Source organism: Astyanax mexicanus, chromosome 8 (genome assembly GCF_023375975.1).
Source record: "Astyanax mexicanus isolate ESR-SI-001 chromosome 8, AstMex3_surface, whole genome shotgun sequence".
Lineage (NCBI taxonomy): Eukaryota > Metazoa > Chordata > Actinopteri > Characiformes > Acestrorhamphidae > Astyanax > Astyanax mexicanus.
This window is the reverse complement of record NC_064415.1, coordinates 6,554,716-6,578,659: the sequence shown is the minus strand read 5'-3', so window position 1 is coordinate 6,578,659 and position 23,944 is coordinate 6,554,716. Positions and strand designations below refer to the sequence as shown.

At 36.3% G+C, this 23,944-nt stretch overlaps 2 protein-coding genes across 2 annotated transcripts; one reads left to right on the top strand and one right to left on the bottom strand.

The window, feature by feature from the left end:
* The first annotated feature begins 161 nt into the window (after positions 1-161).
* On the top strand, positions 162-11,992 carry LOC111197350 (tripartite motif-containing protein 16). Its single transcript, XM_049482110.1, has 6 exons — positions 162-3,475; positions 3,680-3,775; positions 4,229-4,462; positions 5,194-5,353; positions 5,740-5,799; positions 8,623-11,992. Exons 1-6 carry the CDS (start codon positions 3,152-3,154, stop codon positions 9,159-9,161), a joined length of 1,413 nt encoding a protein of 470 aa, XP_049338067.1. The 5' UTR covers positions 162-3,151; the 3' UTR covers positions 9,162-11,992.
* Positions 11,993-18,331: 6,339 nt separating this feature from the next.
* Positions 18,332-23,740, bottom strand: LOC125803828 (tripartite motif-containing protein 16-like). The gene is made up of 6 exons (XM_049482142.1): positions 22,445-23,740; positions 22,231-22,326; positions 21,613-21,846; positions 20,817-20,976; positions 20,373-20,426; positions 18,332-19,167 (listed from the first exon to the last, which is right to left on the bottom strand). The coding sequence occupies exons 1-6, from the start codon at positions 23,033-23,035 to the stop codon at positions 18,629-18,631; spliced, it is 1,674 nt and encodes a 557-aa protein (XP_049338099.1). The 5' UTR covers positions 23,036-23,740; the 3' UTR covers positions 18,332-18,628.
* Positions 23,741-23,944: the final 204 nt, after the last annotated feature.

Sequence of the window (23,944 nt, the reverse complement as noted above, 5' to 3'; positions counted from 1 at the left end):
TATCAATGGAATTACATGTACAGAAAGGTTTGCTAAATAAATATTGTAAATTACTGCATTCTTTAACTGCTAATGGCTAAAACTGCAGTTCTGTCTCAGTGTTTAAATTGCTGATATTAACTTTCTGGAACTATTGGAGCTCCTCATGGGTCTCGAGAACACCAAGCATTTAGGACTTCCGCTGTAGCGACTCTCTCTCTATACGGCTCTGACACTAGCTAGCTAACTGATTATATTATATAAAAGAGAGAGCGAGAAGGAGAGAGAAAGAAGGAGAGAGAAAGAAGGAGAGAGAAAGTGAGAGAGAAGTTAGGCTAAATAGCAGAACATTAACTGGTTATAAACTGACACACAGCAGAGGAGCTGAGGAGCTCAGTTCCCCAGAACCTGTAGAGCTTCAGACACAGCTGCAGAGAACGGCTTCACTTCAGCTTCAACTGGATCCAAACTGGACAGATAAGTGAATCTATCTGACTGACTTTAGTAAAGAGCAGTGGAGCTTCTGTGTTAGACGGAGTTTTACTGTCTAGTAGCCACTGTGCTAGCTAACGCTAACAGGCTAGCTAACGCTAACAGGCTAGCTAACGCTAACAGGCTAGCTAACGCTAACAGGCTAGCTAACGCTAACAGGCTCATGTACATAGATACTGCTAACCTTCAAGCTAACGCTAACCGACAAACTAACGCTAACAGGCTAGCTAATGCTAACCGGCAAGCTAACAGCCTCAAGTACGTAGATTCTGCTAACCTGCAAGCTAACGCTAACAGGGTAGTTAGTTAACCTACAGGAGAGAAACTCCTGTTTATGGTTTAAACTACAGAACAGTGTGTGCTGAAGCCAAACGCTCAATACAGCCAAACAATTAAACAGTGGGGAAATCCAGCTCCCTAACTAGTAAATATAGCCTTTGCATTTATATTACGTTATGTGTTTATATCGTAAATATAATATACTGCATGTTTTAAAGGCATTATTAATTGGGACTCGAAAAAATGCAAGAATATACCAACCTTAATAGTTATTCACACAAAGTAGCTAGCTAACCTTTCTAACTCCTTCATTGATTTCACAGATTTAGTAAATACTGCGGTAATAAGAAGCTCTAAATATCAGTTAATTGGTTAATTTACCCACTGTTGTTACCGGATTCAGCATTTTACCGGGCCCATTGTAAGTGTGGGTGTCGTACTGAATCAGGTGTAAATGATAGAGATTATTAAAACTTGTGTGTAGTGAGTAAATATGAAGTGATTAGGTTGGTGTGGGCTATTGTAATGCAGGTGTCATGTGTGGCTGCTGTAATGATTAAATGGCAAATTCTGTAGTTAGGAACTTTACTTACATTGTATCTAACTTGTATTATTTATTCTCACAGATGACAGCCACACTCCCCTGGATATCTTTAAAATGTATTTTCCAGAGGATGCTCTGGCAGCCTGCTCAAGGAATAACCTGGACAATTTACACTAGAAAAGAGCTACTTTCCTACAGACCAGATTCTCTTATTACTCTGTAATGTCACTGACTTTCCTCCTATGGGAAAATTTTGAGCCAAAAAATGCCCGCTGTATGAAAACGGTATGAAGTATTGTTCCAAAAAGCACAAGCAACGTAATTCAGTTATGTGGTTGTAATGTGAAAGCTGTAGGAGGAGTAGCATATAGAAAAACGCAAACAGAATAATAAGAAGAAGAAGTAGCACTGATTAGCATAGTGGTGGTAAATGAGGTGTTAGTGTGTGTTGTGCTGGTACAAGTGGATTAGACACAGCAGTGCTGCTGGAGTTTTTAAACACACCAGCAGCTCTGAAAGGGCTGGTTAATACGCTGATTATTTGATTTCAGTTAGTTGGAAGCAGGGAAAGGACTAAATGTGCAGTGCAGGGGGCGGCAGGACCAGGATTGAGAGGTTCAAGCTGCCAATGTTGGGTCCTTGTGGAGTTCAAATTCCAGCTATCGATTAATTTTGTAATCGAGTACTCTACTGAAAAATCGATTTGATTAATCGAGTAATCGGATAAAACATTTTTGCTTGCTTAAAGAGCAATTAAAAAGACACAAGAGAAAACAAGTCATTTCACTTATTAATGAATGACCAATTCGGTTTCCTTGTTTAGAAAAGTTATATATTTAAATTCACAACATACATTTCCAAATTGCAAATACAAATAAATAAAACACAATTAAGAAATAAATACCACAAGTAAAAATACAATTACTTACATTACTTTTAAATTAGGATTCCTTGTAAGTATCAAATATAGGGTATTAATCAATAAAAAAGGCGGAAACATTGTCTTTGTGTTTTGCATCTTAGCTTCTGAACAGCAGAGACGTTGCCAGGTCTGCCAGTGTAGGATAAGCTCGCTGCATTCTTTTACCACCAAGCCGGTTCTCCAAAATATACCAGGACTTGTGGAATAATTGTGACAACAGAAGTATTAAAAATGTTGCTTTTTAGTTTATTTACATTTTGGTTTGTGCATTGGGGCACATTAGGCACTAGTGGTAATTAATATTTTATCCAATAATATTTCATTCAATAAATAAGAGACAAACACTGACCTATATCAACCAAGAAATCAAGCATATTGTTAACAGCTAACTTTAACATGTATTTAACATGTTTATATTCTGAACTCCTCAGCGCTGTGTTTACTGTTTACATAAAGCCTATATTATTACCCACACATTAGACAGTTTTCCTAGTAATCAGTACTCCACAGGGCAGTCGTTATGTTAAGGTACATTAATGTTAATCTCATTGATTTATTATAAGTTATATTTAACTGGTCTCTCAGCGTCCTCGCGTCTCGTCAGCTGAGATGGTGCAATTACACATTCTCACCAGAAAGGTCTCCAAATCCCCAAATCTCAGAAAATTGCACGCTGTCTTTTTATGTGATAGTGAAAGTAAAATTTGATGATTTCCTGGATTTTTTGCAGGGTGTGTGAGTGTGTGAATCGGTGTGTGTCGTGTCTGGATCTACAGTTTTGTCATTAATGTAAGTTATCCTGAGTCTCTACAATAGTTCCTGTTCGAGTCAGACAGTGTGAGTATTGTTATCTTGGCTAATAAGTAGAATTACAGGATAGTTCTGTTCACTTCTCTCCAACAGAGAACCAGGAAACAAAATCTTCACACTGTAAAATGGCAGAAGCCAATGCTGATCCTGAAGATGTGGAGTGTGATTTCTGTACTGGGAGAAAACACAAAGCCATCCAGTCCTGTCTGGTGTGTCTGGCCTCTTTCTGTGAAGCTCACCTCCAGCCTCACTACCAATCTCCAGCCTTTAAGAAGCACAAGCTGGTCAAAGCCTCCAGACGACTCCAGGAGCAGATCTGCTCTCAGCACGATAAACTGCTGGAGGTTTACTGTCGCACCGACCAGCAGTCTATCTGCATGCTGTGTACCATGGATGACCATAAAGGACATGATACAGTGTCACTTGGAGCAGAAAGATCTGAGAAACAGGTAAGTGTGTAAATTGAGTAGCTACTCCCATCTTGGTCATTTACACTGATAGTCCTTATCTCATGCAAATCATATTTTTTCCTTACATTCTGTAAGCTTACATGGGAGACAACAAAATTATGGTACCCAAAACCAGCACCTGTCCCATGACATGTGGTATTTTAATTTTTAATTATTGTGTTTTGTTGGCTGGTTTATTTGCAGAAGCAGGTGGTGGAAACACAGAGGAAATACAAGAAGAGAATCCAGGAGAGAGAGAAGGAGCTTCAGGAGTTAACAGAGGCTGTGGAGACTCACAAGGTGATTTTTAAAATAAGTTGAAGAATAAAGATCTGATTTCTCCAATTCAGGGTAATTATTTAACTAAAGGTGTCCTCATTTTTTAAATGCTATTTAAAGTCAAATTTTATTTAAAAAAAGGTTAGCAATATTTAGTACTTTTCGTTAGTATTAGTTCATACAATTATTTTTATTATATTATATTAAACATATATATAATTAAACAATATTTACAGGTTCATGAGATTAGAAAAGCTGCAGCATGAAGTTTGGGTTTATGCGATATTTACGTCACATCTTATACTGTGAGATTATTGGTTGGTTGCAAATAAAAAGTTTGATTATATTGTTAAATGGATTACTGATAAACTCTGATGTTCCTCAGTAATCAGATTATGAAGTGCATGTAAATCCACTTATTGATGTGAATGAACTGCTCCTAACATTCTCCTCTCTCTGTGATTCCACTACCAGCGCTCTGCTCAGACAGCAGTGGAGGACAGTGAGAAGATCTTCACTGAGATGATCCTCTCCATTGAGAGAAGACACTCTGAGGTGAGGCAGATGATCAGAGATCAGGAGAAAGCTGCAGTGAGTGAAGCTGAAGAACGTCTGAAGAGACTGGAGCAGGAGATCACAGAGCTGAAGAGGAGAGATGCTGATCTGGAGAAGCTTTCATTCACAGAGGATCACATCCATTTCCTCCAGGTAACAGACTCTGTTTTTCTCCCCAAATACAAAGTTTATTTTAGACTGTTTACACCATCTTTTTAATGTGATCTATATCTGACATTAGTCTGAACAGTTTTTAAACTGAAGCTCATGCACTAAAGAGCAGAGCTTCACATGAAGTTTCAGTTTCACCAGTGACTGAAAGCTGAGCTTAACAGAGAATGAGTTCCAGCTCACTTTAAAGAAGGGCAAGTAATTTGGCCACGCCCTCCTCTTTAATGTCTGTCCTTTATCTTTTTTGTTTAAACAATTTTAAGTTTTTTTATTTTACTTAGTGCTGCAGCAGCACCATCTATTGGCTGTGTTCAGAAATTTGATTGGATATATCTTTAAAGAGAGAGCGGTTGTGATGTGTACTATTTAATTCAGTATGAACAGAGACATCAGTCCAAATGTTTATGGGGTCTGTTATCTCTCTATCACACCAATTAATCTTTCATTAACTGCTGTCGCCATTTTCCCTTATGCTCAATGTAAGTTTTGATGTAAATGTTGCATGAATTCTGATCTGTCTTGGATATTGGATATGTATCAGATTTCAATTACACAGACTTTTTTTTTTCCTTTCACACTGTCTCTTACATAATTAATCTGAATCATGAATGACTAATAAGATCAGATTTAGGCCAGATTTTACCTGATTTAATTCAATATAAATATGATAAAAAAATTGTTGAAGGAATTATGTTTTTTTTGTCTACATGTAGAGTTTTCAGACTCTCTCAGCTCCTCCTGGATCTTCAGCATCACCTGCTTTTACTCTCAGTCCTCTCAACACTTATGAAGTTATTATGAAGTCTGTTTCTCAGCTGAGAGGAAAACTAGACGAATTCTGGAAAGAGGAATTTGAGAAGACATCAGCTGCAGGTATATTAAATAAATCACATTTTCTATGTAAATATATGAAATGATAAGTCCATAAATAGTCATTCTGCACTCAGTACCTCATAATGACAAAGTAAAAACAATTTAGGATTTTTTTTAAAAGTAAAGAAGTGTGAAGAGTTTCAGAATGCACTGTAGGTTCTTCTCTAAATCCTGATGAAGTGGTCAGTAGTTTCTGGACTGAAGTGGTTGAGACTGTATATAAGGTGTGACTTTATTGTGATTGAAAGTCCAGGTAGGGTAGATTAAGACTCTACATCTACATGGAGAGAAAATCCAGTATTAGATTATTTTAATGTTGTAGTAAATGTACAGAGGGAACAGAAGCTCAGTGATGCTGTGTAGTAACTGTGTACATTTTCCTGTAGTGAAGGAAGTGCAGATCATTCTTCCTCCTGAACCCAAAAGCAGAGAAGACTTCCTGGAGTGTAAGTCTCTCTTTCTCAATTCAATTTTCAATTCAATGTAGCTTTATTAGCATGACTGTGTAAAGTACAGTGTTGCCAAAGCATTACAACAATTCATATCAATAACAATGACATGAACATATATAACAAATAACAAAAATAACAACAACATCAATGATAATAACAGTTAGACTGTGTTAACAATATGAATCATTATGATTCTCATATTAATTACTGGATTTGGGGGGGGGGGGGGGGGGGGTGTTACTCACTGTCTCTCAGGCTGTCAAGTGTTGCTACATATTTTGCAGCGAGGGGGGCGGTGTTCCCCTCTCCCAGAATTATTCCTAATTTTTCAGTTTCTGTAAATTTTTCAAAATTTGGAATCAGATCTTTAAATCTGTCCATGAATAATTCTCTTGTTTCTTTAAATTTTTCACATTTAAGAAGAAAGTGGAGCTCTGTCTCGACCTCACCTGTCTCACAGTGACCACACCTCCTCTCCTCTCTGGGCAGCCAGGAGCGTTTATACCTGCCCCTCTCTATAGCCAGGCTGTGGTCACTGAGTCTGTACCTGGTCAGGATCTGTCTCTGCTTCGTATCTCGGACAGTCAAGAGATACTCTTCTAATTCATACTCTGTTTTTAGGGCCCGATAGCATTCTAGCTTGTTTTGGGTTTGGATTTGTTTTCTCCAATGTTCCAGATAATCACTCTGAGTGTTTTTGGTGATGTGCCTGATGTTGGGTTTGGGGGATGAAGCAGTGCTGGGCTGAGGCTGCTGATTGTTAGGATTTGTTAGAGGGTTAATAAGCCTCAAGACCAGCTTACTGAGGGAGCTCTTTTCAGGGTTCAGTTCTTGGCTCTGTAGCGCCTTAAAATGCAGCGTGTCACTGGGACTCGTCTTCAAGTGCATCCAAAAATTTAGGGATCGTTTTTGGATGTTTATTATTAAAGGGAATCGGCCTAATTCTGCCCTGCATGCATTGGTTGGAGTTTTTCTCTGGACTTTTAAAATCAATCTACAGAATTCTGCATGCAGGGCTTCTGTTGGATGCTTGTCCCATCTAGTGTAGTTGAGTTCACTGAGTGGACCCCAGACCTCACTCCCGTACAGCGCAATGGGCTGGATCACACTGTCGAATACTTTACACCAGATTGGAATGGAAATGTCAATATTGTAGAATTTTCTCCTGATGGCGTACATCGCTCTGCGAGCCTTGTCTTTTAGTGCATTCACTGCCGAACTGAAACTCCCGGATGCAGTAACGACGAGGCCGAGGTACGTGTACTGCATCGTGTGATCTAGGGCGGTGCTGCCCAGACTAAACTGGTATCTGTGTTCCTGACATCTGGGCTTCTTTTGGAAGACCATTACTCTGGTCTTCTTCATGTTTACTGCCAGGGCCCAGTTCTGGCAGTACTGCTCCAGCAGGTCCAGGTGCTGCTGTAATCCCTGCGCACTGGGGGACAGCAGCACCAGGTCATCTGCATAGAGCAGGAACTTCACCTCCCCGTCCTGCAGAGCGAGTCCAGGGGCTGCAGACTGTTCCAGCTGCACCGCTAACTCATTAATGTAGATATTAAAGAGTGTTGGACTCAGACTGCAGCCCTGCCTCACTCCTCTTTTCTGAGTGAAGAATTCTGTGTGTTTGTCTCCAATTCTAACAGCACACTGGTTTTCTGTATACATTGATTTAATAATTTCGAAAACTTTACCCCCTATACCACTCTCTAGTAGTTTGTAATATAGTCCGTCATGCCAAATAGAATCGAATGCCTTCTTAAAATCTACAAAACAGGCGAAGATTTTTCCGTTTTTGGACTGATGTACGTGTTTCTCTCTCTCTCTCTCTCTCTCTCTCTCTCTCTTTAACCCTTTCATTCTCACACACTCTCAGAAATAACACCACAATGTCCAAATACACAAAGTTTAATCTGACATTTATACGACTATATTAAATAATAAACTGTTATATTTCAACTGCTTACGTATAAACTTGATAAAAAAACACCAACATTCCTCATGAACTTTGATTTAGTGATAATGGCCTATCATAGTTTTGTATTTATTTAGATGAAACACAAAATTATTTTTTTACGATAAAATCAATGAACATTTTACTACAAATCTGCAATTATTATATAACTCAATCGATTCTCTGTATAATAGATTAAAAAATGAGTATATTTTCTGAATTAGTGACTGTACTGAATCTCTGTGCAATAGTGAGCACTTGTATCCAGGCTGTTTCAGAGGCAAAGTGAACATGGAAAATTTTAAAATGCCCCAATCAAACACCAAACAACAAAGAACAGTAATTTTAAAGTGCATCTACAAGCACAACCAAAAATGTTCAGAAATGTATTGTTTTCTGAGATTTGTGACTAAACTGCAAACTTTCACCAATCTTTCCCCAAATATAGTCTCTGATCATCTTCTTTATTTATACTGATAAACTTCTTTATTTATACTGTAAAGTTCTACACAATTCTGGACAGTTCTGAAAACTTCTTGATAGTTCTCACAGTTCCAGAAGCTTCTGGAAGTCTTTTGTATACTCAGCACTTTATATTTTTTAAAATCTCCTTGAATCCTTGAAAATGTCTGGGGAATAAAAACCTTTTTATTTTTTTTAAGAATTAGGAAAACACACTTAACACCAGAGATTAAAAATATACATAAAATTGTTATGTTGTGTAATTGAATAATAATGAAAATAAATCTTTTTTTTAACATAATCATTTTTCATAGATGCTTCCAGTATGTTCTCTGGTTATTTCAGTTTTAGGGGCTGTTTTTAGATAATTTTCTAAAAGCTGATGGGTTTTCTCTCTCTTTCAGATTCCTGTCAGCTCACACTGGATCCAAACACAGCTTTTAAATACCTCCTCCTGTCTGAGAGGAACACAGTGGTGACCTGCAGCAACACAGTCCAGCCATATCCTGACCATCCAGACAGATTTGATGGATGGGCTCAGGTTCTGTGTAGAGAGAGTGTGAGTGGACGCTGCTACTGGGAGGTTGAGTGGAGAGGAGATGGAGGGGTTGATATAGCAGTGTCTTATAAAAGCATCTCCAGGAAGGGAGGAGGCGGGGAGTGTGGGTTTGGATGTAATAATGATCAGTCTTGGAAATTGTTCTCTAATTCCTCCAGATACACATTCAGTTACAATAACAGAGAAACTGTAATCTCCGGAGTGCCCGTCTCCTCTAGAGTAGGAGTGTATGTGGATCACAGGGCAGGAACTCTGTCCTTCTACAGCATCTCTGATACCATGACCCTCATCCACAGAGTCCAGACCACCTTCACTCAGCCGCTCTACGCTGGGTTTGGGTTGAGCTCCAACTCATCAGTAAATCTTTTACTTTCAGCAAAATAGATGAACATGCAGAACAAAGAGAAGAGCTGGATGAGATCAGATAAGAACTGCAGAATCTAGACTGTAGAACTGATCAAATAAAGTTATAATAGTGCTGGGAGATATTGTTAATATAAATAATCATAATTCTGAACGGTAATTACGTCTGTCCCAGATTAGAACTGCAGGTACATTTCCTGTATGGAAAGATTTATTCAGATTTAGCGTTAAATAGTTTAAACTGTTTATATCATTAACAGAGCTCACAGTAACAGAGTTCATATTTTAAACTTCATATTACAGAATTTTATTAATTTTTAACACATTATCATTTATTATAAACTGAATGAAAGATCACAATAAAATGTAATATAAATAGAAAATATACATTTAACTTACTGTACACTACACACATTAACTTAAAAAATGAACACCCAGTTTTAGAATATTGCACTGTTGATTGTAGCTTAAATTTAATATATTTATCATCGCTGTCACGTAAAAACATTATATCTCTAAAGTAGCAACTTTACATTTCTATTTGCCCTTTCATCAGGAAATATTGACACAGTATGAAGATAAAGTATAAACATAAGATACAGTAGACATAAGGTGTTTGTGTTACAGCAGTTTTAAACTAATTAATCTAATATATGTTTTCTCATTGGTTTCTTTTGCAGCATTGAACCTAGCATTCTTAGACTACGCTAGAACTAGAACAGATCCAATCAGGTTTATTATCACAACAATGGAAACACAATATATAGAAATAAAAATAAAAATATAATAAATACATTAACTTTAACTCTTCACTCTACAACATAATTACACTGTTTTAAAATTTACTGACCAGTATCGGCTTATTCAGATTTTTGATTAATCAACATCACTAAACTAATCCCTGTCAAAGGTGAGAAAAGTATCTCCATTCATTACTCTGTAGGTAGAAGTATAGATACTAGAGTTTAAAATACTTCAGTAGAAGTTGAAGCATCAACTCAAGCTTTTTACTCTTTAAGTAAAAGTATAAAAGTACTGGTTTCAAAACTACTTAAAGTATAAAAGTAAATGTAATGTAAGGGGCAAATAATAAAGCCATTAAGAACAAAAGCTTAGGCCACGCCCACAGAGTCTTATAGTGCACTACACCCCTCTCTAAAACATTTTTTATAAGCTATAATGACTATATTGTGCTATTAAAATGTTAATGTTGATAATATAATTTGGGATTTTGCACTAGGCTGTTCCCTGTTTTAGCTGCATATATTCTCATTGTAAATGAATGTATTTTAGTAGAATGTAAATATATTAAAGAAGCTTAGTTTGTCTGGAGTTTTTTCTGTAGCATAAAACCCACAAAGCTATTTAAACTGTGCTACTTTAATTCACCTACTGATTTCAAAAGACTAAAAGACATTTTTTTTTCTCTTTAAAGCTCTCAACAGATATGTTCTATTACATGAAATAAAGTTAACAATTAAAACGTTAAAAAGAAGAGAGGAGAATAGCTCTGGAGAGTGTCTTCCGTGTTTATCAGATTGCTTCTAAGTGACTGAAATTAAGGGGGTTTTATGGAGGATTTAAGCAATAAATCTGAGTTTATAAATGTTTTAGAATAATAAAAATAAAAACAGAACTATATCACATGATTCAGCACTGCAGAAACATTTTCTAAAGCTTTTAAACTCCAGTTATAAACCTTTTAAACTCCAGTTAGCTCTCTAACCATTCAGCACACATTAGCATCAATGCTAACTAGCTCCTCTCTTCTAAATTTACATTTAAAGGTAAACTTTCTTTGCTGTTTTAGTAAAATGAATCATTTTGCTTTGTAAAATCAGAAGAATATTCAAAACAAGTAGTTAGACTTTATTTTAACTTGGGGTTTTAGTTGAGGCTAATACTAATGCTAATGCTAATAATGATGAAGGAGGGGGCATGTTTGTTTACTTTGTGTTAGATCCTGTGCTGCACTGATATAGATTTACACCCACAGTGATAATAAACGTATAGAATAAGTAATATAATAAACTTAGGTAATTAGAGGGTCACAGTAATTAGAAGAAGAGGAGAATTTAGCTTCAACAACAGAGTTTTAAACAGACACAACGCAGAAATATGGGGGTCTTGAGGAGCTCCATTTAACTTATATCCTCCACCTTAAACAGAAGAGGAGCTGGTAAATTAGCTAGTTAGATTATTAATAAATATTTACAGCTTCTCATTATCTCAGTGTTTTATCTTGTTGTAGAAAAGAAAATGAAAGGTGGGTCAACACCCACCTCTCGTCCGGGGTACAACTCCCCTACGTGTTCGTTTGATAGAGAGTCGCAGACAGGTGGAGTGAAGTTGAAAGCAAACCAAGTATTTATTACAAAGTACTGAATATTCAGGAGAACCCACACATGAAAGACCGTCTAACAGCCGTCCCAGTATAAGTTCTGACCCCCCTCTGATCTGACTCCATGTTTATACCCCAAATGACGTGAAACCTGCTGATGAGGCGTTGCTAAAATCATCTCATGTTAGTATGCATAATTTCACGTGTTAGTAATCCATTTCACGTGTCTGACCGGACCAACAGTGTTTGGCCTTGACTGTATCCAGCCGGACAGTGTGGTATTGTTTCAGGAATTGGACAGCGCCGTCCTCCCTATGTGCGCGCGTCCTCCTCCCGCTTTGGTAGGTGAAGAACTTTGCACGCACAGAGAGAAAGGCCGCACTGTTCGTCCCGAAGTCTCCTTTGTATCAATTCAGTTCGTACAGAGTGCACTAGCTGATGATTGATGGCCGTTAGTCAGAGACATGCAGTGAACGAAATGCTTCAAGCATGAGCTACGCAAGTCACACAATGGATTCCATATGTTATATGTTAATGTGTTAGTAGCGCGTGGTTAGTCCGCCATATAATAGATCCTATGTGTTAGTAAATGCCTTATGTATCATGTGGGTTAATTTGTCATACAATAGATGTGTTAGTCACATGCCCACATGCCTGATCAAACAATGTTTATCTATATGTGTAAATAATATGTATTGTGAGTATTGGTTAATCTTCTATATAATTGCGTGTAAAATACACTGTGAGTAATAAAAATGATCAAATACAATGTGAGTATTGGTTAATGCATGTAAAATACAAGGTTTCACACAATGATTATGTAATTATAGATACTAAGATAAGTAATCATAATTGAAAGATATTTGTCGATACACCCAAGGTAAAATAAACAGTTACTCTTCAATCTCTTATCTCTGAGTTTAGAGTATTAAACTTTTTAAATAGTGTAATTCCAGATAGCTTAACTGTGTATCATTACTTTGTGAATACATGGGGAGAGTACAAGCTAAAAATCAGTTGTGACAAAATATTGGCTTTAAATATCGGTCATCTGCCACTTGTGATCTTTAAATATCAGCATCATCATCGGCCATAAAAAAAAACAATAAAGGTCGATCACTAGTCTATACGTTCCTCTATACACACACAGTACTAAGGAGTGGTTCAGAGAGAGCCGTGCCGTGAGTGGCTGTGCTGGGGGTATGTGATGAGATGTTGGGAATTTTAAAGAAAAGCGTAAATCAGATTGTTTCACAGCATTTCTTTTGAAATGTCATAAGTTCTTAGAGTCTACTGATTTTCATGGTTCTAGATAAAAAAAACTGTGATCTGCAGAGCCTTTTAAATTTTTTGTCCAAAACTGTTAAGTGTATTCCTATGGGAAAAGTTTTAGCTGAAAAATGCCCGCTGTAAGAAAACAGTACGAAGTATTGTTCCAAAAGCACAAGCAACGTAATTCAGTGTAACATGAAAGCAGTAGGAGGAAACGCAAATAGAATAATAATAATAATAATTTTTCCAAGCCAAATTAATAACTCTAAATCACAGTGGATCATACCTGTCAAGTTTTAGATTTAAAAATAAGGGATATTTTCCTCTGTCCACTTAAAGCTGTCCCACCAGCCCAACGAAGGTTCAGTATCCCTTACATTTTAAGACAGGCTTTGTTCCAGAATCTGAAATGTTGTGGACATTCCTACATATGTCATTCTTTTAATACAGCCAAATTAAAAATCCTTTTCTAGATATTAAAAAAAAGGTAAGATTTCATGTCATTTTTGCCATAAATGCACTCTTTTATATTATATATTTATTTATTTATTTAATAGATTTAAAATTGAACAAATTCTGCAAAATGAATGTAGGTGACCTAAAAATAGTATTATGAGCGTTTACTAAAAGGACATGGACCACATATATTCCATCAGTAAAAATTAGTCCTAAGTGGCCTGCACAATTAATCATTTTTAATTAATACTTCTTTCTTTTGATCACTCAACCCCTGATCAGTTAATTTCGGTCCTCTTCACATTTCTAGTTAAACTGAGTCACAAGCTGTATTTTTTTTATTTTAAAAGGTTTAATCTGAAGAAAAATCGCTGAATATCCAGATATGTTTTATACGGTGGCCGAGAAAGCCCAGCGCAGTGCAAATTGAAAAGCGCTGCAAAAGCACAAAACACATCCATCAAAATTACAACACAGGCGCAGCAAATAGAAAAACGCGCAGCAAATAGAAAAACGCGCTGCAAATAGAACCACAACACAACGGAAGTGAGTCACAACACAACAGAATTTTCCCGGGGGACCTTAAAAGATGCTGTACCAGCTGTATACAAAGGACAATAAGTGGCAAACAAGCTTCTGAAAAGTAAGTTATGTTTATTACCTGTGATTACCACGGTTGTGTGCATATTATTAAAAGTTCTGCTTCACAAAACGCCTTGTTTGCCACTTATTGTCCTTTGTACACATAGTGAAGTCCGAGACGTTACTGAAGACGCAGCTTAGCTGGTATACAGTATCTTTTAAGGTCCCCCGGGAAAATTCCGTTGTGTTGTGACTCACTTCCGTTGTGTTGTGGTTCTATTTGCAGCGCGTTTTTCTATTTGCAGCGCGTTTTTCTAGTTGCAGCGCGTTTTTCTATTTGCAGCGCGTTTTTCTATTTGCAGCGCGTTTTTCTATTTGCAGCGCGTTTTTCTATTTGCTGCGCCTGTGTTGTAATTTTGATGGATGTGTTTTGTGCTTTTGCAGCGCTTTTCAATTTGCACTGCGTTGGGCTTTCTCGGCCACCGTAGTTTTAACATCAGCTGCTCCGACTAGCTGCCTGAACTCACAGCGACTAGGGGCTTCACCACACTGACTGTCCTTTGCAAGCTGATTGGCTGTTTCTCATGAAATGCGGGACTTTCTCCTTGAACTGGCTCCACGATTGGTTAGGAGACACAGCGCGGTCAGTGCCCTGTCTCCTCAATAATATATATTTTTTATTTTAATATAATAAGGGAAATTTACGGGAAAATACTAATACGGGAGGACGGCGGGAAAGAGGAGTAAAATACGGTAGTTTCCCGGCCAAAACGGGAGAGTTGACAGGTATGCAGTGGATATAAGTTGCCTAGCTGTTTTGTGTGTGAAAGCTGGTTAGCTATGCTAGTGTAAATAGCTATAAATAAGATTAAATAGGCTGTTGGAATGCTGGGTTAGCATATCTAGCTACTTTATGATCAGTGTTCACAGCAGTAGCTACTTCAGACTGCATTTACTTACTATGATACGACCAGAAACCACTTAATATGAACTGCTAATACTACTACTACTACTACTACTACTACTATACACACGCACACATAGACATCAGCTCTGCCCTTTATTAACCAAAGTGCCCTTTTGAAACTTAGTTTTTTTTTTGTTTAAATATTATTATTATTATTATTATTATTATTATTATTATTATTAAGATTTTACTGAAGCCGTGTTGAAATGATCTTTTGAAAACCTGTGCGATTCATTTCTTTTTTAGATTCAGCAGCGGGGTGCAGCGAGCTGACGTTAAAACAGATTTGGATAAACAGCGATTTTTCTAAAAGGTAACGGAGCTTACCATGTAAACTGTTATGAGATTATTTCTGATAGCTGGTTAAAAATAAACGACTCAAAACCCACAGATCAAACCCTCTGTGAGCTTGTGATAGTCATTGTGACTTGTAGACTAGGATTACTGTAAATTATAATGAAGGAAAATTATTTTAGCTAGCTTAACTAGTTAGATAGAAGCTGGATGTAGTGGATAGACAGAATTTAGTACAATAATTCATGTAGGTAGTTTAAAGCAGTTTCTTAACGCATCCATATGATCAGCTAATAAACTCTCATTTATTGAGTTTACCTGTTCAAATCCATTAGCCCCTTAGATTTACTAATGGAATATATCTGGTCCTTTAGTAAAAGCTCATTTAACTAACAGACTAGGAGGGTTTGGGTCATCTAAAGTTTATATTAACATCTGCCAAAAATCTCTATGAAACATAAGGTTACATTCTTTTACGTAAAAGACCACCATCTTAAGTACTTTTAGTCGAAAAAAGGTGGCGTGAATGTAAATATACAAATATACAACAGAATTGACATGCCAATACATAATAATAATAGTAATAATAATAATATCTGTTATATTCTTTTAAACATTAGGTGATACCTCATCAGTGTTTTTTTCCATATATTTATATATAGTTCAGACATTGGATGCATATTTTTTTTATCAACAGTAAATGTAAAGTGGAGTAACATGTTTAGGTTGTAAAGTGACCTTTACTTGGATGTAACTAATAATAAACAGAAGTACAAAAAGAATGGTTTATTTGTGATTAAAGGTAAATCCACAAATGTTGTTTTAAGAGACTATAAAATGGGCTTATTCAAATAAGCAGATTGCATTATACTATGTTATATTACATTATAGATGTGTCCCCCCAATATCAAACCTGCTCCTACGTCCTTGCTAGCAGCAGTTCAGCACAGCACGCACGGAAACATATAGGCTCCCCCCCAGTCCCACCAGCCAGAAAACATACACATCAAGTATGCCCTCTAAACCCAACCTGAAATCAGTTTCTTGTGCAGTAATACGTCTCATACAGCACCAAACTACTATGTATTTTATCAGTTGGTGGTGTGACATTTTTCCATTGACAACGTTTAGAGAATGTTACAAATAAAAGACATTCAACCTGTGCGTGTAATTTTTTTTTTAATGAACTGTTCCACGTGTGCTAAAAAGTGCCCTTTTCCCCCCTGAGCACTTGCCCCCCAAAATGTTTTGCACGCAACTGAGCATTAGCATTAGCATTAGCCTCAACTCCTTTAAAAACTCCAAGTTAAAATAGAGTCTAACTACTTGTTTTGAATATTCTTCTGATTTTTCAAAGCAAAATGATTCATTTTACTAAAACAGCAAAGAAAGTTTACCTTTAAATGTAAATTTTTCTACATCAAACAGGTTCTAGAGAAGAGAGGAGCTAGTTAGCATTGATGCTAATGTGTGCTGAGTGGTTAGAGAGCTAACTGGAGTTTAAAAGGTTTATAACTGGAGTTTAAAAGCTTTAGAAAATGTTTCTGCAGTGCTGAATCATGTGATATTGTTCTGTTTTTATTTGAATTATTCTAAAACACTTATAAACTCAGACTTATAGCTTAAATCCTCCATAAAACCCCATTAATTTCAGTCACTTAGAAACAATCTGATAAACACGGAAGACACTCTCCAGAGCTATTCTCCTCTCTTCTTTTTAACCTTTTTAATTGTTAACTTTATTTCATGTAATAGAACATATCTGTTAAGAGCTTTAAAGAGAGAAAAATGTCTTTTAGTCTTTTGAAATCAGTAGGTGAAGTAAAGTAGCACAGTTTTAATAGCTTTATGGGTTTTATGCTACAGAAAAAACTCCAGACAAACTAAGCTTCTTTAATATATTTACATTCTACTAAAATACATTCATTTACAATGTGAATATATGCAGCTAAAACAGGGAACAGCCTAGCGCAAAATCCCAAATTATATTATCAACATTAACATTTTAATAGCAGAATATAGTCATTATAGCTTATAAAAAAATAGTTTTTTGTGCGCTATAGGACGATGTGGGCGCGGCCTAAGCTTTTGTTTGTAATGGCTTTATTATTTTCCCCTTACATTACATTAACTTTTATACTTTAAGTAGTTTTGAAACCAGTACTTTTATACTTTTACTTAAAGAGTAAAAAGCTTGAGTTGATACTTCAACTTCTACTGAAGTATTTTAAACTCTAGTATCTATACTTCTACCTACAGAGTAATGAATGGAGATACTTTTCTCACCTTTGACAGCGATTAGTTTAGTGATGTTGATTAATCAAAAATCTATATACGCCGATACTGGTCAGTACATTTTAAAACAGTGTAATTATGTTGTAGAGTGAAGAGTTAAAGTTAATGTATTTATTATATTTTTATTTCTATATATTGTGTTTTTTCATTGTTGTGATAATAAACCTGATTGGATCTGTTCTAGTTCTAGCGTAGTCTAAGAATGCTAGGTTCAATGCTGCAAAAGAAACCAATGAGAAAACAGCTTCATCTTCAGCCATTTATCCCAGACATCTGCTCCTAGTGCTCTGAAAACCAGAACTAATAGTAATAATTAGACAAATTAGATCCTCTGTTCTGAGCTTTCAGCTTCCACTTTATTATTTATAAGACATACCCCACAACATTACAAGATTACAGGAATACAATCTGAGTACATTACAAATAAAATCAAATTAATACAGAGATCTGTGTAGAGTTAAATGATAAAATGTTCAAATAAATCAACTCAACATAGAAGCACATATATTAGATTAATTCGTTTAAAACTGCTGTAACACAAAAACCTTATGTTTACTGTATCTTATGTTTATACTTTATCTTTATACTGTGTCAATATTTCCTGATGAAAGGGCAAATAGAAATGTAAAGTTGCTACTTTAGAGATATAAAGTTTTTATGTGACAGCGATGATAAATATATTAAATTTAAGCTACAATCAACAGTGCAATATTGTAAAACTGTGTGTTTCATAGTGTAAGTTAATGTGTGTAGTGTACAGTAAGTTAAATGTATATTTTCTATTATATTTGACTATATGATGTATATATTCTGTTCTTTCCTTTTGATATTACATTAATTGTAAAATTAAAGTTAAAGCATTAACACACAGATTTCCTCTCTCTTTGTTTAAATTTAAAAATGTTGAGGTTAAAACAACAGTACAATAATTTAAACATTTTATTGTGATCTTTCATTCAGTTTATAATAAATGATAACGTGTTAAAAATTAATAAAATTCTGTAATATGAAGTTTAAAATATGAACTCTGTTACTGTGAGCTCTGTTAATGATATAAACAGTTTAAACTATTTAACGCTAAATCTGAATAAATCTTTCCATAAAGGAAATGTACCTGCAGTTCTAATCTGAGACAGACGTAATTACCGTTCAGAATTATGATTATTTATATTAACAATATCTCCCAGCACTATTATAAATTTATTTGATCAGCTCTACAGTCTAGATTCTGCAGTTCTTATCTGATCTCATCCAGCTCTTCTCTTTGTTCTGCATGTTCATCTATTTTGCTGAAAGTAAAAGATTTACTGATGAGTCGAGACTCAACCCAAACCCAGCGTAGAGCGGCTGAGTGAAGGTGGTCTGGACTCTGTGGATGAGGGTCATGGTATCAGAGATGCTGTAGAAGGACAGAGTTCCTGCCCTGTGATCCACATACACTCCTACTCTAGAGGAGACGGGCACTCCGGAGATTACAGTTTCTCTGTTATTGTAACTGAATGTGTATCTGGAGGAATTACAGAACAATCTCCAAGACTGATCATTATTACCCCCAAACAAACTCTCCAAGCCTTCTCCCTTCCTGGAGATGCTTTTATAAGACACTGCTATATAAACCCCTCCATCTCCTCTCCACTCAACCTCCCAGTAGCAGCGTCCACTCACACTCTCTCTACACAGAACCTGAGCACGTCTATCAAATCTGTCTGGATGGTCAGGATATGGCTGGACTGTGTCGCTGCGGGTCACCACTGTGTTCCTCTCAGACAGGAGGAGCTGTTTATTGGATGTGTTTGGATCCAGTGTGAGCTGACAGGAATCTGAAAGAGAGAGAAAACCCATCAGCTTTTAGAAAATTATCTAAAAACAGCCCCTAAAACTGAAATAACCAGAGAACATACTGGAAGTATCTATGAAAAGTGTTTGATTATGTAAAAAAAAGATTTATTCTCATTATTATTCAATTACACAACATAACAATTTTATGTATATTTTTGTTCTCAGGTGTTAAGTGTGTTTTCCTAATTCTTAAAAAAATAAAAATGTTTTTATTCCCCAGAAAGTTTCAAGGATTAAAGGATTCAAGGAGATTTTATTGTCATTCGCATCACATGTGGTACATGAGGTGGAACGAAATTGTGATCTTACGATCCAGTTTACAACCAAGAGCTGTTATTAAAATAGATATATAGATAAAATAAGATAAAATAAAATAATACAATAAAATTAGAATATACAAAATATAGGTTTTGCTCTAGTGGTGGCACAATCATATCTGAAACTGATCTATTTTTATGAATATTTGTGAAATATAAAGTGCTGAGTATACTAAAGACTTCCAGAAGCTTCTGGAACTGTGAGAACTATCAAGAAGTTTTCAGAACTGCCCAGAATTGTGTAGAACTTTACAGTATAAATAAAGACGTTTATCAGTATAAATAAAGAAGATGATCAGAGACTATATTTGGGGAAAGATTGGTGAAAGTGATTTGCAGTTTAGTCACAAATCTCAGAGAAACAATACATTTCTGAACATTTTTGGTTGTGCTTGTAGATGCACTTCAAAATTACTGTTCTTTGTTGTTTGGGCATTTTAAAATTTTCCATGTTCATTTTGCCTCTGAAACAGCCTGGATACAAGTGCTCACTATTGCACAGAGATTCAGTACAGTCGCTAATCCAGAAAACATACTCATTTTTTAATCTATTATACAGAGAATCGATTGAGTTGTATAATAATTGCAGATTTGTAGTAAAATGTTCATTGTTTTTATCATAAAACACAAATTTTGTGTTTTATCTAAATAAATACAAAACTATGATAGGCCATTATCACAAAATCAAAGTTCATAAGGAATGTTGGTGGGTCTTTTTTCTTTATACATAAGCAGTTGAAATATAACAGTTAATTATTTAATATAGATGTATAAATGTCAGATTAAACTTTGTGTATTTGTACATTGTGGTGTTATTTCTGAGAGTCTGTGAGAATGAAAGGGGGAGAGAGAGAAAGGGCTGGACTTACACTGCAGAAACTCTTCTCTGCTTTGGGGTTCAGAAATGATCTGCACTTTCTTCACTACAGGAAAATGTACACAGTTACTACACAGCATCACTGAGCTTCTGTTCCCTCTGTACATTTACTACAACATTAAAATAATCTAATACTGGATTTTCTCTCCATGTAGATGTAGAGTCTTATTCTACCCTACCTGGACTTTCAATCACAATAAAGTCACACCTTATATACAGTCTCAACCACTTCAGTCCAGAAACTACTGACCACTTCATCAGGATTTAGAGAAGAAACTACAGTGCATTCTGAAACTCTTCACACTCTTTTACTTTTTAAAAAATCCTAAATTGTTTTTACTTTGTCATTATGAGGTACTGAGTGCAGTATGATTATTTATGGACTTATCATTTCATATATTTACATAGAAAATGTGATGAGATTTATTTAATATACCTGCAGCTGATGTCTTCTCAAATTCCTCTTTCCAGAATTCGTCTAGTTTTCCTCTCAGCTGAGAAACAGACTTCATAACAACTTCAAAAGTGTTGAGAGGACTGAGAGTAAAAGCAGGTGATGCTGAAGATCCAGGAGGAGCTGAGAGAGTCTGAAAACTCTACATGTAGACAAACAAACACATAACACCTTCAACAATTTCTAAATCATATTTATATTGAATTAAACCAAGTAAAATCTGGTCTCAATCTGATCTTATTAGTCATTCATGATTCAGATGAATTATGTATGAGACAGTGTGAAAGGAAAAAAAATCTGTTATTGAAATCTGATACATATCCAATATCCAAGACCGATCAGAATTCATGCAACATTTACATCAAAACTTACATTGAGCATAAGGGAAAATGGACAACAGCAGTGAGGGAGGGTTTCAGTGGTAGAAATATATTGGAAAATATATTTCCAATGAAATTGCTGAACACAGCCATTAGCTGGCTCAAAGAAAAGATCAAAGAAAAATAAAAAGTTTAGAATTGTTTAAACAAAAGAAATGAATGACAGAAAGAGGCTAAATTACATGCCCTTATTTAAAGTGAGCTGGAACTCATTCTCTGATAAGCTCAGCTTTCAGTCACTGGTGAAACTGAAACTTCATGTGAAGCTCTGCTCTTTAGTGCACAAGTTTCAGTTTAAGAACTGTTTAGACTAATATCAGATATAGATCACATTAAAAAGATGGTGTAAACAGTCTAAAATAAACTTTGTATTTGGGGAGAAAAACAGAGTCTGTTACCTGGAGGAAATGGATGTGATCCTCTGTGAATGAAAGCTTCTCCAGATCAGCATCTCTCCTCTTCAGCTCTGTGATCTCCTGCTCCAGTCTCTTCAGACGTTCTTCAGCTTCACTCACTGCAGCTTTCTCCTGATCTCTGATCATCTGCCTCACCTCAGAGCGTCTTCTCTCAATGGAGAGGATCATCTCAGTGAAGATCTTCTCACTGTCCTCCACTGCTGTCTGAGCAGAGCGCTGGTAGTGGAATCACAGAGAGAGGAGAATGTTAGGAGCAGTTCATTCACATCAATAAGTGGATTTACATGCACTTCATAATCTGATTACTGAGGAACATCAGAGGTTATCAGTAGTCAGAGTTTTTATTTGCAACCAGCCAATAATCTCACAGAATAAGACGTGACATAAATATTGCATTAACCCAAACTTCATGCTGTGGCTTTTCTTAACTCATGAAGCTGTAAAGATGATTTAATTTTTAATAATTGATGACTAAAACTAAAATAAAATGTGACTTTAAATGACATTTTAAAAATGAGGACACCTTTAGTTTAATAATTAAATAATTACCCTTAATGGGAAAAATCAGATGTTTATTCTTCTACTTATTTAAAAAATCACCTTGTGATTCTCCACAGCTTCTATTAACTCCTGAAGCTCCTTCTCTCTCTCCTGGATTCTCTCCTTGTATTTCCTCTGTGTTTCCACCAATTGCTTCTGCAAATAAACCAACCAACAAAACACATTAATTAAAAATTTAAATGCCACATGTCACGGGACAGGTGCTGTTATTGGTTCTCATAATCTGGAGTAGCTACTCCATTTACACACTGACCTGTTTCTCAGATCTTTCTGCTGCAAGTGACACTGTATCATGTGCTTTATGATCATCCAGCATACACAGCATGCAGATACACTGCTGGTCTGAGCGACAGTAAACCTCCAGCAGTTTATCGTGCTGAGAGCAGATCTGCTCCTGGAGTCGTCTGGAGGCTTTGACCAGCTTGTGCTTCTTAAAGGCTGGAGATTGGTAGTGAGGCTGGAGGTGAGCTTCACAGAAAGAGGCCAGACACACCAGGCAGGACTGGACGGCTTTGTGTTTTCTCCTAGTACAGGAATCACACTCCACATCTTCAGGATCAGCAGAAGAGTGATCAGGAGGAGCAGCCTGGAGTCTCGTCTTCTTCAGTTTCTCCACCACCTCAGCCAGCATGGTGTTTTTACTCACGACAGGTCTTGAGGTGAAGGTGTGTCTGCAGTGAGGGCAGCTGTAGATCTTCTTCTGATCCTCCTCATCCCAGCACTTGTTAATACACACCATACAGAAACTGTGTCCACAGGAAATAGCCACTGGATCCTTCAGGAGATCCAGGCAGACTGAACAGCTGAACTCATCCTGAGCCAGTGAAACATTGGCTTCTGCCATTTTACAGTGTGAAGATTTTGTTTCCTGGTTCTCTGTTGGAGAGAAGTGAACAGAACTATCCTGTAATTCTACTCATTAGCCAAGATAACAATACTCACACTGTCTGACTCAAACAGGAATTATTGTAGAGACTCAGGAAAACCTGCAGGGAATCCAGGAAATGATCAGATTTTACTTTCACTCTCACTTAAAGGAACAGGCTGCACGTTTGTGAGAACGGGGATTTGGAGACCTCTCTGGTGAGAATGTGTAATTGCACTGAATATTCAGAAGAGTAGACAAGATAAGACACAACAATCAGATGGAATTTGGACTCAACAAGGGTGTTCAAGAACCCAACATTGGCAGCTTGAACCTCTCAATCGCCCAAATAATCAGCTCATTAACAAAACAAGCCCTTACAGAGCTGCAGGAGTGTTTTAAAAACTCCAGCAGCACTGCTGTGTCTGATCCACTTCTACCAGCACAACACACACAAACACCTCTTACACCACCACCATGCTAATCAGTTTTACTGCAGTCCTGTGGGGTCCTGAGCATTAAAGAAAGAGAAACAGAGACAGGACTTAAGTCTGTTCAGCTACTGAGAGACTCTTATTGCTGAGTTTTAGACAATACCGATCTGATATTTATGTTATTATAAGTAATACCCTTCAGTTCAGATTATTACTAAGTAGTAAAATGTAGTTTTTAAACATATAACACAACATTCTAAACTGATTTATATAGTTTAATATGTTTAATATCTTATAATCCAGATCTGACTGACCTCCCTGATCATTCAGCTCCCAATTCCTTTAAAACACTGCGGTCAACTCACTTTGTGTCTGTGTGTATAGTAGTAGTAGTACAGGTGCTGGTCAACGAATTAGAATAATTTGAAATAGTGCAATCATGAAATACTTTGAA

Coding starts and splice junctions, on each gene's coding strand:
- LOC111197350 (XM_049482110.1), top strand. CDS start 3,152: ATGGCAGAAGCCAATGCTGATCCTGAAGATGTGGAGTGTGATTTCTGT. Junction 3,476..3,679: donor CAGAAAGATCTGAGAAACAG/GTAAGTGTGTAA, acceptor GTTTATTTGCAG/AAGCAGGTGGTGGAAACACA. Junction 3,776..4,228: donor AGGCTGTGGAGACTCACAAG/GTGATTTTTAAA, acceptor TTCCACTACCAG/CGCTCTGCTCAGACAGCAGT.
- LOC125803828 (XM_049482142.1), bottom strand. CDS start 23,035: ATGGCAGAAGCCAATGTTTCACTGGCTCAGGATGAGTTCAGCTGTTCA. Junction 22,327..22,444: donor CAGAAAGATCTGAGAAACAG/GTCAGTGTGTAA, acceptor GTTTATTTGCAG/AAGCAATTGGTGGAAACACA. Junction 20,427..20,816: donor TGAGAAGACATCAGCTGCAG/GTATATTAAATA, acceptor ATTTTCCTGTAG/TGAAGAAAGTGCAGATCATT.